Source organism: Narcine bancroftii, chromosome 7, assembly GCF_036971445.1.
Source record: "Narcine bancroftii isolate sNarBan1 chromosome 7, sNarBan1.hap1, whole genome shotgun sequence".
Classification (NCBI taxonomy): Eukaryota; Metazoa; Chordata; class Chondrichthyes; order Torpediniformes; family Narcinidae; genus Narcine; species Narcine bancroftii.
The window spans coordinates 206,230,154-206,245,865 of NC_091475.1; the positions used below are offsets into that span (position 1 = coordinate 206,230,154).

Consider the following 15,712-nt stretch of genomic DNA (forward strand, 5'->3'; position numbering starts at 1 on the left):
TCATGGTTTTTTTGATCTGGCTGAGGTTTTGGCTGTAGTTCTCCATGAACTCTTTCAATCTCAATGTCTCTTTGAAATTCGGTTATCCCCAAAGATTGCAGAATCTAACATTGCAAAAACCTCTTCATGTCTTAACCTTCATTCAATTTTTTGAGTTAATTGATCTTTTGTTGTGGCTGCTTCTACTTGAATTTCTTTCATTCCCTCTTTAACATTTTGAATTTCAAATTTGTTCCCTTTAATTGTTTTCTTCCACAACTTCAAATTTTTTTATCCATTTGCGACATCATCTTTCCACCTTTTTTGTAAAGCTCTTATTCTCAACTACACTCTCATGACACTTTTTCACTTCCATTGTCAATTGCACCAGCGATCGCTAAAAAGTATCCATAGATTTCTTCATTTCTGTTGTCGACATACAAGTCTCTTTCATTTTCTCCTGTTTTTTTTTAGTCAAAACTCTGTTCTATGAACATTTCTTGTTCTTCCTGATCACTGGAGCTGGAGGAGGCTTCTTGAGCTTTTTTGGACTGTTTCAAAACTTTTTTTAGAAAGAAAAAGGATTCCAAGTCTAACTCCACGTCATCACGTGGCGCGACCCTAACTGAACACAACATGGTCGATCCAGAGCTTTATGGAGCTGCAACATTACCTCGCCGCTCTTGAACTCAATCCCCATCTGATGAAAGCCAACACACTGCATGCCTTCTTAACCACCCTCTCAACTTGCGTGATGATCTTGAGGGATCTATGCACTTGGAACCCAAGATCCTGCTGTTCCTCCACATTGCTAAGAACCTTCTCATTTATGATAACATTTTCTGTCCTGGCATATTGTGGTCATTTAATTTATACTATTGTAGTGGTATATCTTATGTACCCATTTGGCTATAGTAAGTAGGAATTTGGTGCATTTGTAAGATCACACCTGTGTACAGAAAATCCCATGCTTTCCGGCGCTATGGGGATTAGTAGATGCCGAATGAGTGTATTTTCCAGTTGCTTGAGATTCGTGTTATGTGATTGCCAAACTTTAGTATTTTTTAAATTTTAATTGATTTTCATTGAATTTTTGCCGGTTGCTTGAGGCTGCCAGTTGATTGAATTCCAATTACAGGAGTCTTATTGTATATGGCAATAAACTCACAATACATTACATTACCTGGATTGGTTAGTTTGAGTTATCAGGAGAGAGTGAATAGCCTGAGACTTTTATCCCTGGAACGTAGGAGAATGAGGGGTTTACCTTGTAGACATGAGGTACATAGATGAGAAAAGTAGTCATCATATTTTTTTCACATTGTTGGAGGATCTAAGTCTAGAGGGTATAAGGATCTATGAGAGACCTGAGAGGTAACTTTATCAGAAGCGTTTTTGGAACTACCGGAGAAAGTGGTGTGTGCCTGAGGTGCATTGCCGCGGGCGATGGTGGTCATCAAAAAAAGATGAAACAGTGGGTTATGGGCTTGAGGTAGGGAAGGGTTAGATTGATGTGGAGTAGGTTTATATAGGTCGACACAATGCTGTGTTCCATGTTTGAAGTAATAGAGACTGGTATATTTGAAATGTTTAAAAGACATGTATACAAGTATTAAGGTAGGAAAGGTTTAACAGGATGTGCACCAAACCAATGCAAATGGGAATAGATCAGATGGAAAACTTGTTCAGGATGGATGAATTGGGTTGAAAGGCCTGTTGCCAAGGTGTAAAATTGACTGTATGAAATCTTAATTCTGCCTTGACTGTTCTCTACCCCAGGACAATCGATGGCCGAGACTTGATGCCTTTGCTCCAAGGTGACATTAAGCAGTCAGAACATGAATTCCTCTTCCACTACTGTAACAGATACTTAAGTGCTGTCCGCTGGCATCCAAGGAACAGTAAGTCTTTTCCAGTGCATTGTATTAACGTGGGATTTGTGTTTCCTTTTGTTCACTTTCTCTTATCCTTTGACATCACCTATAATTTTCTGGGGTCATTTGTGAAATTTTGCTGCTTTCCTAATTTTGGTAGGTGCCCCAGTCATTTTAAGTACTGCGGTTAATTAAAGTAGTCTTTAGAGGACAACCTGTTTAACTGCTTGCAAAACTTCCATTGATTTTGTTTTATTGAAAGAAGACAAATATTTCTGCATGCAAACCCATGTAGCGCAAAGGGGAGCCATTTATATCCTCTGGAACTTCACATGAGACATGAGGGGCTGAAAGTCATAGAGTCGTACTGCGCAGAAACAGGCCCTTCCATAAACAATCACAATAGAACAAATTAAAGTGAATTTAAAAAGATAAGTAGATAATAAATATTTTGTAGGTACTGTATTACAAAAAAAGAATGTGGTGGGTAACAATGGTGCAGGGTTGGATTTGTGGTATCAGAGTAGTTTGTGATTAGTGTAATGGGCTGAAGACCCAACTGCGCTGGGTGGGTCACGTCTCCAGAATGGAGGACCATCGCCTTCCCAAGATCGTGTTCTAGGGCGAGCTCTCCACTGGCCACCGAGACAGAGGTGCACCACAGAAGAGGTACAAGGACTGCCTAAAGAAATCTCTTGGTGCCTGCCACATTGACCACCGCCAGTGGGCTGATCTCACCTCCAACCGTGCATCTTGGCGCCTCACAGTTCGGGCGGCAGCAACCTCCTTTGAAGAAGACCGCAGAGCCCACCTCACTGACAAAAGACAAAGGAGGAAAAACCCAACACCCAACCCCAACCCACCAATTTTCCCCTGCAAACCGCTGCAACCATGCCTGCCTGTCCCGCAACGGACTTGTCAGTCACCAACGACCCTGCAGCAGACATGGACATACCCCTCCATAAATCTTCGTCTGTGAAGCCAAGCCAAAGAAGAAGAAGAAAGAATGGGCTGGGGGGTGTGGGGTGGTCTAGAGCAGTGGTTTTCAACCTTTTTCTTTCCACTCACATACCACTTTAAGTAATCCCTATGCCATAGGGCTCTGTGATTAGTAAAGGATTATTTAAAGTGTAAGTATAAGTGGAAAGAAGAAGTTTGAAATCCACTGTTTTAATCGTACCTAATTGACTCATTATGTGCACGGTTTTTCTCAAGCAAAATATTTCAGTAACGGTGGGTCTAGAGCAGTGATTCTCAACCTTTTTTTCCTTTCTGATACCTCCACGACCAGCTTTCTTAAAATAATTGCAAAATGGACCAAAAGATTTTCCCCATTTATTTTCTACCTTATTTTGATACTTCATGTTACCAAAATTTCATTATGTGATAGTTGTCTGCAAATGTAGTAGAATTTTGACCCTTTTGAAAAGTTTCACTTGGCTTTAATTTAAGATCTGGAATTAACATAACTGTCATTTTAACTGAATGTTTCCAAATCTCAATTTCTCTCTCAAATTCCCTTCTCCTTTCTCTTTCCTCTCTTCTCAGTATATCTCTTTCAGCTTTATTTTTTTTTCTATCTCTAGCTTAATCTGCTTTTGTTCTCTTTCAAATTCATTTCCTCTTCTGCTTCTCAAGTTTCAATTTATGTTTTCTCCTCTCTCTCTCTCTCTCTCTCTCTCTCTCCCTCCCTCTAATCTAAGTTTTTTCTATCTCTACCTCATGCTGTTTATCAGTTTTATATTTTTCTAACTCCATCTGTCTCAGCTGTAACTGCTGGTCAAGAAATTGTTTTAACTACTCTTCTCCAAAAATCTTTTATTTTACATAGTGTTCGGCTATAATTTTCTGAATCACTATTTTTTTCATCGACCCTTTTATCTCCCTAAGTTCCAACTCTTTAGCAACAACTCCTCCTTTATCACATTTTTCTATCTGAAAAGTTTGATGATTCCAAAATCTTTTTAATATCCATTTAGCAATTTTCACTTGGCTTACATTTAAGCTTTGTTTTTAAAACATTCTCGTCTGTAATTTTTACAGAATCTGACTAAGTTTGGAAAGTTTCACTTGGCCTCCATTTAGTTTTTGGGTTTAAAACATAATCAGATGGAATTTCTGCACCCTTTGACCAAATCTCCACTTTCAAATTTACACAAATTGGCGTTCCAAACGTTTACCAAAGCCCATTGCTGCTGTTCTGTTTCCACACAAACAATAGGCCTTTTAATTATTTTTCAAAAAGATTTTTAACCAACCAAATTGAATATTTTTCAATCAAATAAGCTCTCCTTAAGCTTAAATCTTTGGTTCTTATCACAACAAGCCCCCATATATGTTACGAACTAACATATTTTGTTTGGGACTAAAGGGACTTTGTTAGCACCAACAAAGGAACAGCAATGGAAAATTCACCAGACAATGGTAAATTCAAAATAATCATTTTTATTAAACTATTAATAGCAGTTGGGTGCAGGCTTGTGGGCCAAAAGGGTCTGTTACTGCGCTGCACGTTTAAATTTAATTTAAAAAATTAACGTCCTAGTATCTATTAGCATTCCAAGAATAGCTCCTAAAAGCTCTGAAATGCAGGTTAAAAAAAGGTGGGGGGGGGGGCAAGTGGGTGGTGTTGGGGCTTGATAGACAAGAACGTGAGAATTTACAATTCAGAGGGAAGTGATTTGGCCCATTGTTTCTTGGCTATTGATACTTCATGAGTACAATTCCGAAGATGGATCTTCATTTCTGTCTTTATAGGGCAGCACAGCAGTACATTAGTTACTGCCACCTGCCTCAAGGAGCTGGGTCCAATCCCAACCTTGGGTTCTGCTGTGAGTTGAGTTTGCCTGTTCTGTTTCTGTGATGACTAGGCTCCAGGTTCCTGTCACTTGGTTGGCATGTTAAGCAGCGTGTACAAAATCGTGCAGGTGAGAGGAAGTGGAAGTGAGGGAGGAGATGGTAGAGCTGATTGGGAGGCATGAGAAATGTAGACAGATTTTTTTTTAAATTTTATTTATAGATGCCATACAATCAATTACATTTCATTCACAAGTAATCATTCATGGCTTTTACAGGTTTAAAAAAGAAAATAGAAGATAAAGGAAAAAGAAGCCCACCCAATCCCCCCCGCCCCCCCAGAAACACTAAGAAAATAAGAGAAAAGACCTTAGCCCTCCCCCCCCCAAAAAAAAACTGGAAAAACTTAAATGTAGACAGATTATTGATGGTTGACATGGATAGGCAGGGACCAAGTGCCCGGGTCCATACATGGTGTACTGTGCACACTTGGTGGGATGCACTTAAATTAGCCCCCCACAGCACATACCTGTATAAGGGGCCCTAGGGACTGAACTCATAAAATATATTTTATGTTTTTAATGTAGTCAGTATAGAAGAAACCAACTAACTTTGCTTCACAGGGAAGGGCCCTCTACACTTTGAGCAGAGTCCTCAGGGGGCCAGAGCCAAAAAAAAAGGTTAACAATGGATATCTTAAAGGATAGAAACATATTGTTTGTGTGTGCTCTTGGCTGCATGTTTGTGGATGTGTATCTTAATGTTCGCTCTTGTGTGTGGGTGTGAGCACATGTGTGAGTGTGTGTGCTGGTCTGTTCTGTGTGCTTTTTCCACTGTGGTTCGTTTCCACATCCACTCAGTCACACAAATCATGCACCTTGTGGTCTCACCTGTCTGTTGTCCTCTAATGCAGCTATTCTCAACCTTTGTTCAGCTATGACCCCCACCCCCAGACTCTGCTCAAAGTTTATGGGCCCCTTCCCTGTGAGGCAGTCAAGTTTTGGTTTCTTCCAAGCTTCTCTCCTACGACTTCATAGAAAACATAAAGAAAACAAGGCTTTTATTGACATTTATTTTGGGCCCCCCAGAGCAGCCATTGAGATGGAGTGTTTGGATCAAAGGTTGGTAGTTTATCTTGTACAAGTCTTCACAGTTTAGAAGAATTCAGAAGGAAGCTCTGCAAACTGCACTGCTGTGCTGCCCTGGTAGAAGACCATCAGCTGTTGGACATTCACACATTCAGGGGAACCTCTTTCAGTTAACCAGAGAGTTGCCTCATTTGAGACACACTAGAACCTTGAGCAGACAAAGCGAAGCTGGAGAGACTCAGCATCCATGGAGTCGATCAATGTTTTGGCTTGGGACCATTTCTCGAATGAAGTGTTTATTGTCATCTTTACCATGGTTCAAGGAAAAAAAATTACTTCAGAACAGACAAAGAGTTGCTGGAGGAACTCAGCTGGTCAGACACCATCCATCGGTAGAAATAGTCAACGTTTCATAGAACAATATGGACCTTCAGCCCATGATGTTGTGCTGGGCTTTATGAACCTACTCCATTATCAATCTAACCCCTCCTTTCCTCACTGTCTATAACCCTCCATTTTTCTTGTATCTATGTGTCCAACTAAGAGTCTTTTAAATGTCCCTTTTGAATCAGTCTGTTCCACCACTCTGTTAAAAAAAACTTAATTCTGGCAAGCCCCCCTAAAATTTCCTCCACGCACATTGAACAGATGACCCTGGTGTTAGCCTTCGATGCCCTGGGAAAAATGGTGCTGGATGTCCACTCTATTTAAGCCTGTCATAATCATCTAACACCTATTAAATCATCTCTCTTCCTCTGTTCCTCCAAAGAGAAAATTCCTAGTTCGCTCAGCCTTTACTCTCTAAGCCAGTCAATATCCTGGTAAATCTCTACGCCGTCTCCAAAGCTTCCAAGACGTGATGAGGAATCCCAATCTGAAACATTAACTGAACATTTCTACCCACGGATGCTGAGTTTCTCCAGTTATCCTTTCACTGTTCATGTTTCCAGAATCTGGAGCTGTTGAGTTTCTCATACTTAAGTACAACAGGTAGTGCAATATTATGATACAGAGGTACAGAATATAGTGTTACAATAAAAACACAGAAATGCTGGGGGAACTCAGCAAGTCTCACAGCGTCCATAAAAGGTAAAGATATATTGCCAATGTTTCGGACCTGAGCCCTTCAAGGTAATAGTAAAAAAAGGACAGATATCTGAATTAAAGGCTGGGGGAAGATTGGGAGGGGAAGGAGTAGAGACCAACAGACAAAAGGATATGATAAGAGAACAGGAGAGAGGAAAGGTGAGAATTGATTTTGGCAATGGAGACAGAGGGAAAAGGGAGAGAAAGAACTAGAAGAAAGGAGACACGGGAAGAAGATGAGAAGGGGGGGGATCTAATGAAAACCAGAGAAGTTGATGTTAATGCCATCTGGTTGGAGAATGCCCAGATGGAAGATAAGGTGGTGTTCCTCCAATTTGCAAGTTGTCTCAGTCTGTCAATGCATGAGATCGTGGTCTGCCATGTCAGCAAGGGAATGGGGAGGGAATTGAAATGGGTGGCCACATAGTGTTACAATATCAAGAGCAGAGACTGTAGTGTTAGAAAGTGCAGGGCATAGAGAAAAGTACAGTTCAACACTGCAAGGACTGCATTGTTTACCAACTGTCCATGTAAGGGGCCAGCAGCAGGAAAGAAACCGACTTTGATCTTACTAAGGTGCAAATGGGATAGAAAAAGCATTAAAAGGAGGTTGTTGATCAAGTTAGATTTGGTAAGAACTGAATGGAGTTTGGTTTATTTAACTGTTTACACTTCAAAGGTCAAATTTATTGTCAGACATACGTACAGCCCTGAGATTCTATTTCCTGCAGGCCAGGCAGAATTCCTAATTACCAATAACTGTAAACTGTACTCAAGAAGAAAGAAATGTAAACAAACATTGTACGTACATCGGGGGGGTGGGGTGGGTGTGGAATCAGAATCAGGACTGCCTGGCTTGGAAATAGCTCCTTCCTTCAGGCTGACCTGATGAATGAATGGTATCCTGTAGCCACTCTTATTAACGAAATTGAAGAAATTATTCCAAGATATTTGTACGTTTATTTTATATTATATTTCTATGTATGAACGTGATTATTATGTACTGTTTGAGAAAGTGTGCACTGTGGTCTGGAGAAAGGCAGTCTCGTTTGGTTGTGGAAGATAATGAAGCCCCTCCATTTTATTCAGGTACCTGCCTGTTTTTTGCTCATGAAAGGTTCAGGCCTGAAATCTTGGATATCTATCTTTATATTTTCTACATAAAGAATACTGGGTGAAACAATATAAAGATAGTGGGCCTTAAGGAAGATGAAGAAGGCAAAGATATGAAAGAATTTATAAAAGAACGGATCCCCAGGGTCCTAGGAATGCCAGAATTGCAGGAAGGAATGGAAATAGAAAGGGCACACAGAACATTAGCCCCTAATGGTTTTAAACTAAAACCAAGATCCATTCTAGTAAAATTCCTGAGATATACGACAAGAGAAAATAGCCATGAGTTAAGGGTCAGGGGGCAACACTTTAGGAGAAATATTAGAGATGGCTTTTTCACTCAAAATGGAATGAACTTCCGAATGAGATAGTTGCGTCAGGGTCCCTTCTGTCATTTAAGAGAAGATTGGATGTGTACATGGAGGTGAGGGGGTTGGAGGTTTATTGGCGGTGAGCGGGAGGTTTGAGCTAGTGGAGTTGTTCTAGTGAACCGATGCGAACTTGAAAGGCCGACATGGCCTGTTTCCGCTCCGTAAATGGTTATATGGTTAACTGCTGAGTTCATCAATTTATAAATGTATAAAATTAATAAATTTAGACATACAGCCCATTAACAGGCGCTTTCAGCCCACGATCCAGTACTGCCCAATTACACTCAATTGACCTACAACCCCTGGTATGTTTTGAATGGTAGAAGGAAACCTGTGCCCTGGGAAAAAGCCCTGCAGACACAGGGAAAACATCCAAACTCCTTACAGACTGTGTGGGATTCGAAGCCCAGTCCTGCAACAGCATTGCTAACTGCAACTTTAACTGTGCTTCCCTTTCTCCACCACTTTTGCATATAGTATTGAACTGCAATCATAGCATCTGCAGACGTTGATATTTTAACTTGATAATGAACTTGATTGTAACTCTCACAGGCTCCCTTGTATGGAAGGCCCACTTCTTCACTCCTAATTTCAACCCTGAGGGGTCGCAGGGCTGCTTCGACACATTTGTTTGCTTCTGCCATGGAAGCTACATCACACACCACAGTCCGCCTTTGCTGTACAACCTGCTGAAAGATCCATCAGAAGCCATCCCCTTGACGCCCATCTCCGAACCCCGCTACCACCAAATCCTCAAGGCAATAAATGCGGCAACGCTGCGCCACCAGAAGTCTCTGACACCTGTGCCTGATCAGCTGTCTCTCAACAACGTGGTGTGGAAGCCATGGCTCCAGCCCTGCTGTAGTTCCTCTTGGCAGCTCTGCCGTTGTGACAAGGAGAAAGGCAGTTCTGCTTTGCAGGATGGACCAGGGAATTCAAGGGATTCCCCAATAGATGCTTGACCCAGATCGATGGAGGTACAAGCAACCATGTGGATTCTCTTCTCTTTCTCTCACTCTGTGCATTCTTCTCGTTCTTACTTTGAATGTTTCAGGTCTTTTTCTCCCTCGCCTTCTTCCTCATTTTTAAAATATTTTATTTAAAGTTTAAACAACCATGATTACATACAAAATACAATTGAAACAAGATAAACCATCAAAGCAAACATGGTTTATATAAAAAAAACCCTTCTATACCTACCCCTATCCCCTTACCGCACCCCCTCCCAACATCCCAACCCTTGAATACCCCACTATATTACCCCACTAACCCCTAAAAAGAAAAAGGAAGAAGGAAAAGAAGATATAACTGGAAAGAACACATTAATTAATCACCGTGTGATGGGGTTATCCTGCCACAACTAGGTCTAAATCTTTAAAGTTTCAAATCCAGATAAGGGCTCCAAACCTTCCTAAAAATAAAATACTTATCTCTCAAATTTTATGTTATTTTTTCTAAAGGAATATAAGATCTCAATTCTAAACACCATCTTTGTAAATTGAGTTCTATCTGGTCTTTCCACGTGATTCCATTACACACTTCCTCACAACCTCTAAAGCTACTCTTAAAAAAAGCTATTTGAAATTTATCCAAACCTATTTTCAAACAAATTTTACTTATGTTACTAATTTTAAAAATTGATGGGTCCAAAGAAAATTTGATTTAAAAACTATCTTGTAAACATTCACTAACCCGAGACCAAAAAGGTTTAGCTTTTTCACACACCCATATTGAATGAGGGGGCATGACGTGATGACATAGGGAGAAGACGTGGGTGTGGTGAATGTCTGCCAAGCTGCCTGTCTCCCCTCTGGGAATCCTTGCTGTACTAACATTGACTGTGCATTATCTCTACTGTTAAGGACACTTCCCTTGGATATAACTGTATATGCATCTATTGTCTTTCATTAATAAAAGCCACGATTATTGTTTGACCACATCATCTTTGTCTACTTCATCAACTGGCACTTCAATTTTATTAGCAGGAATAGATGCAGCACTCAATCCAGAGCGGCTGATAATCGACCAGTCTGCCCTGAGGGCCAGAGAAATTTTCAACCACTGGATTGCTTGTTTCGATTACTACACATTTTTTAACAGCATTGAATTCTTTTTTTTTCAATAAATCAAAACATATCTGGGTAAAAGAAGATCTTATCAACGTGGTCAATGAGGTGATACAGTGAGGCCACCTGAACTCTCTGCTGGGTGAGGTCCCTTTCGCCGTATCGCAAGGAGCTACCCCTCTGGCTATAGCACGGGATGTGGTGCTTGCTCGACACCAGTTGCTGACTAGATGCCTGAAACCCAGGGAAAGTGATGCTGCCTATGCACTGGCTCTCAATTCAATGGCAAAGGAATGTGATGTCAGGGTAGTCAATGTGCAACAACACCGTAATGTCTTGAAGCTGGATGCTTTAGTCAACAGGATTTACTCCAGTTACATCTGACAGAGGCTGCTGGAGACGGAGCCCTTAACCTACGACCGGGCAGTCACTCTAACCAAAACACTGAGAAGTGCCATGCAGTCCAATTAAATGCTAGAAACCGAAAAGGAAACATCCAGGAATGGTGGAACCCCAAAAGAAAGAAAAAGGCAAACTCCTGAAAAATGCTACTTCTGTGATAAGAGCTGGCACCCCAGACAGAAGTGCCCAGCTCAATTTGCTACCTGCAGCTATTGTGGGAAACTTGGCCACTTTGCTAAAGCGTGTAAGGCGAAAAGTACTCCCACTGATAAGAAAAAGAAGAGAAGCACCAAGAAAATGTGTCCTGGAGCTGCAGGAATGGAAGACAACTATGAAAAGGGGGAATCTTCAGACGAGCAGGCTGAATCGACTTCAAGTGATGGCGAGGTGAGATCCCCTGTGATAGCTCAATTGACTCCAAGGCTTGGGGGATGTCACAGACTGGAACGGTCAACTATGAAGGGGGAGGTAAATGGTGAGACTCCTGATTGTCTAATAGACTCAGGGAGTGCTGACAGCTACATCCACGAGAGAGTTGCCAGAGCCTTAAATTTGCGGAGATATCAGTGAACCAAAAGATACCGATGGCTTGTAGTGAACTTACAAAAACTGTACGGATCAAGTGTAAAGTTACTTTAAATTTGCAGAGACATTACCTGGCTGATGTGTGGCTCTATTATGCTGGAGCTTTGCGCCCCTGTATTACTGGGGTTAGATATTCAATCTCCGACGAACAATGTAGTGTTAAATTTCGGTGGGCCACTACCCACACTTACCATCCCCCGTGCTAGTTACTGCGGTCTGTCCACATTAATGATCAAAACTCCCTCCCTTTTTAGTAGTGCCGGCCGATTGCCACTAACCGTTCTTACAGCAAAGAGGATCATGATTTTATCAAAGCTGAGACCTAGAGATTGCTTAAAGAGGGAGTAATTGAACCCAGTAAGAGTCTGTGGCGAGCCCAGGTGGTAGTTATCAAAAATCACACTAAGAAACGACTGGCTATTGATTACAGCCAGACATTCAAACGTTACACTAACCTGGATGCCTACCCCTACCACGCATCAATGAAATGATTAATCAGATAGCACAATACAAAGTGTTCTCCACTATCGACCTCAAGGCAGCTTATCACCAAATCCCCATTAACAAAAAGGAACGACCCTATACAGCCCTTGAGGCTGATAGGGGATTATACCAGTTTAAAAGGGTACCTTCTGGAGTCATTAATGGTGTGTCCGTGTTTCAGAGGGAAATGGATAAGATTGTTAGGACGTATGAGTTACAGGGTACGTTTCCCTATCTAGATAATGTCACTATCTGTGGGAAAACACAGGCTGAGCACGACAACAACTTAAAGAAATTTTTAGCAACAGCTAAAGAAGTCAACCTTACATTTAACGAGGGCAAATGTGTGTTCAACACGAGAGCTACCCATTCTGGGCTACATTGTCCGCAAGGGCGAAATCCACCCCGACCCAGAACGAATGCCCCCCCCCCTTAAGAAGTTACCACCCCCAAACTCCGCAAAAGCCCTTAAAAGGTATATGGGATTCTTTTCCTACTACTGCAAATGGGTTCGGGACTACGCCACGAAGGCACACCCTCTGTTTGACATTAAATCTTTTCCCTCTCTCTCTCTCCAATGACCTTGAAAGCTTTCAAGAGAATTAAAGCTAATATTGCCAAAGCTGCAATCTCGTCCATTGACGAGGATGTCCCATTCCAAGTGGAAACTGATGCCTCAGATTGTGCCTTGGCAGGAACCCTTAATCAAAAGGGCATTCTTCTCCCACACGTTACACGGACCTGAACTTAAACATCCTGCCATTGAAAAAGAAGCCCAGGCTATTATTGAAGCTGTTCGCTACTGGAGACACTTTCTAGCAGGCAGAAAATTTACTCTTGTCACTGATCAGGAATCTGTAGCCTCCATGTTCAGTACTAAACACAAAAGTAAAATCAAGAATGATAAGATGGCGAATAGAACTCTCAACTTATAATTATGAGATCAAGTACAGACCGGGCAGGTTAAACGATCCCTCTAACGCATTGTCACGATCTGCTGCTGGTGCTCAGCTGGACGGGCTAAAAGAGATCCATAGCAGACTGTGCCATCCAGGAGTCACGAGATTATTCCACTACATAAGGGCTAACCACCTTCCTTACTCTCTGGAAGAAATCAGGAAATTGACTAAAAGCTGTCCTGTTTGCGCAGAATGCAAACCCCAATACTTCAAAGCTCCAGAGGCCACTCTCATCAAGGCAACCTGACCTTTTGAGAGGATTAGCTTAGTTACCTTCCAACAACAAAAATGTATATTTCCTTACTGTAATTGACGAATATTCCAGGTTTCCCTTTGCGATACCCTGCCCTGACGTCTCGTCAGTGTCTGTCATTAAGTCACGACAGAATTTTCAGCATTTTTTGTTTTCCCAATTACATTCATTCCGACAGAGGCTCAGCATTCATGAGCGCTGAACTGCGGCGAGCCCTGCTACAAACTGGGATTGCCAACAGTCGTACCACAAGCTACAACCCACAGGGCAATGGGCAGGTTGAAAGGGCTAATGCTACAGTCTGGAAGACTGTTAATCTTGCTTTAAAAACACATGGTTACCCTGTTACCCGGTGGCAGGAGGTACTGCCTGAGGCACTACATTCTATTCGGTCTTTATTGTGTACTGCCACACATCAAACACCTCATGAACGTATGTTTGCCTTTCTTAGGAAATCAGGATCTGTGATGGACTGGCCAGCCTGTTTATCTGAGCCTGGAACCGTGCTACTGAAGAGCCACGCTCGGGCGCGTAAAACAGACCCCCTAGTCCAACCAGTTCAGCTACTGCATACTAACCCCAACTACGCTCATGTTAAATTCCCAGACGGGAGTACTGACACTGTACCCCTAAGAGCTCTGGCCTCGCCTGGTTCGCCCCTTCCTCGCTCCCCTACTCAGAGTGAGCCTAAGATATTGGACTCACCCCCCCCCCCAGCCTGTGACCCCTAGTAAGCTTTCAGATGGCCATGCTGAGGCTCCACTGCCTCACGCTGGCGATTCTGGAGTGGGTCCAGAAGCCAGTCCTTCCCAAACTACAGACCCAGGACCTGTACCAGTTCCCAAGGTTGCAAAGGAGCGACCTGTTTTGAGACAAAGCACCAGAATTCGTAAACAACCTGATAGGCCGACATATTCATAAAACATTATATTTCGACTGCTTGCTAGATACTGGCGTAATTTGGCTTTTAGAGTATCTCAAGGCCAAACATGGTATCCATGTATCGCTTGCTTCAGTCTTTCCTAGCAGCTGTCCTTTTGATTTTAACCCTTCTTCTGCCAGGGGAGAGACTGTGGTGAATGTCTGCCAAGCTGCCTGTCTCCCCCCCACCCCCACCACCCCAGCTGGCAAGCCTTGCTGTACTAACATTGGCTGTGCATTATCTCTCCTGTTAAGGACACTCCCCCTGGATATAACTGTAGATGCATCTATTGTCTTTCATTATTGTACCATGAGTTTCTGCTAATAAAAGCCATGATTATTGTATGAGCGCATTGTCTTTGTCTACTTCATCAACTGGCACTTCAGTGGGAAGACACCTCCCCCTGGCAGAACTACTCAAAATACATTTTAAAAATATTTTTAGAAACTTTTGATTATACTGTCAAAGTACTTTAGAAACAGCCATGAAGAAAACTAAAGCTCAACCAGCAAAGAAAATAGCTACTAAACAGTTAACAGCTAGCGAAGAATCTGGGCCTACCTTGCAAGTGGAGCCTCCGGACTCAATTTCTTTTCATCCTCGTCCACAACACCAGTTCTCTGGTAGAATTCATTCTACACTGGCGCCGACTTCACGCATTCCTGCGGAAGAAGGCACCGGTGCTCGATATCGACCTCCCATCAAGATGAGCAATCGTGCAAGGGCTTTACACCCAGTATGGCCCAGGCTGCGGGGGGACCCGACCTCCCTCGGTCCATTGAGCCTGGACTGACGGGGTGGGTGGAGGGTCCGTACCCATAGTCGGCTTGAAGCAACCTTGGTATCGACAGAGGAAGAAGAGGTGGACATCGCTGGACCGGAAGAAGAGGAAGAACAAGATATGGAGGAGGAGGATACAGTCATATATAAGGGTAGGCCCATGGTGAAGCAGACTTTAAAGTTTAAGTCTGATCCTCACCATTCAGACTCAACTTTATCTATTGATTTATCCAAGCAGGTGGAGAACTTGGCCATTCAAATGAGTCAAGGGTTTTAGTTATGAAGGAATAGTTTGCTGATATGAAGGGGAAAATATCTTCTATTAAATTGGATGTGGCAAAATGTTTGAAAGCAGTGGACAAGGTTCAGGATAAATTTAAGAAGATTGAAGAAGAATTTAATGATTGTAAAGATTATGTGGACCAATGTAAAGAAAGGATAGGGCAGATGGAGGTTTTGTTTACTGGCTGGGAAATTCAGAAAAGTGATTTATTGAAGAAGATTGATGCCTTGGAGAATCAACATCGGAAAAATAATGTTAAAATTGTTGGCCTTCCGGAAAATGTTTTCAGAAGTGGATTCCTGAGATTTTAGGGACAGCATATTTCCCGAATGGTCTGGAACTGGACAGAGCTCACTGAGCAATAAGAAGGAAACCTCTCCCTGGTCAAGCTCCACGTTCTATTTTGATGAGATGTTTGCGTTATCAAGACAGAGAGTTGATTTTAAGACTTGCTGTTCAAAATGCGAGAAGTAATCAGGGCCCATTAGTGGGTAAAAAGAGTATTTTTTAATGCTGATTTGAGTCAAGTTGTAATTAAACGCCATAAAGAATTTAATTCAGCTAAGGCTGTTTTCTGGAAGAAAGGATAAAAATTTGGTTTTTGGTATCCTGCTGTGCTTAAAGGTTTTTAATGGAGATTTTCAATCTCAGATTTTCATTGATGATGCTGAA

General features: G+C 42.1%; 1 protein-coding gene across 9 annotated transcripts in view; it reads left to right on the forward strand.

Moving 5' to 3' along the window:
• Window positions 1-15,712, forward strand: part of sts (steroid sulfatase (microsomal), isozyme S) — a 164,002-nt gene that overhangs the window by 128,416 nt on the left and 19,874 nt on the right. For 7 of the 9 annotated variants that reach the window (XM_069892066.1, XM_069892060.1, XM_069892063.1 and 4 more), the window contains 2 exons: window positions 1,759-1,880; window positions 8,860-10,246. In XM_069892066.1, the coding sequence (XP_069748167.1) occupies window positions 1,759-1,880; window positions 8,860-9,269 (532 nt within the window). In that variant the 3' untranslated portion in view covers window positions 9,270-10,246. Of the gene's footprint in view, window positions 1-1,758; window positions 1,881-8,859; window positions 10,247-15,712 lie in introns of those variants that run through there. The other 2 variants (XM_069892068.1, XM_069892067.1) reach the window with 1 other exon arrangement.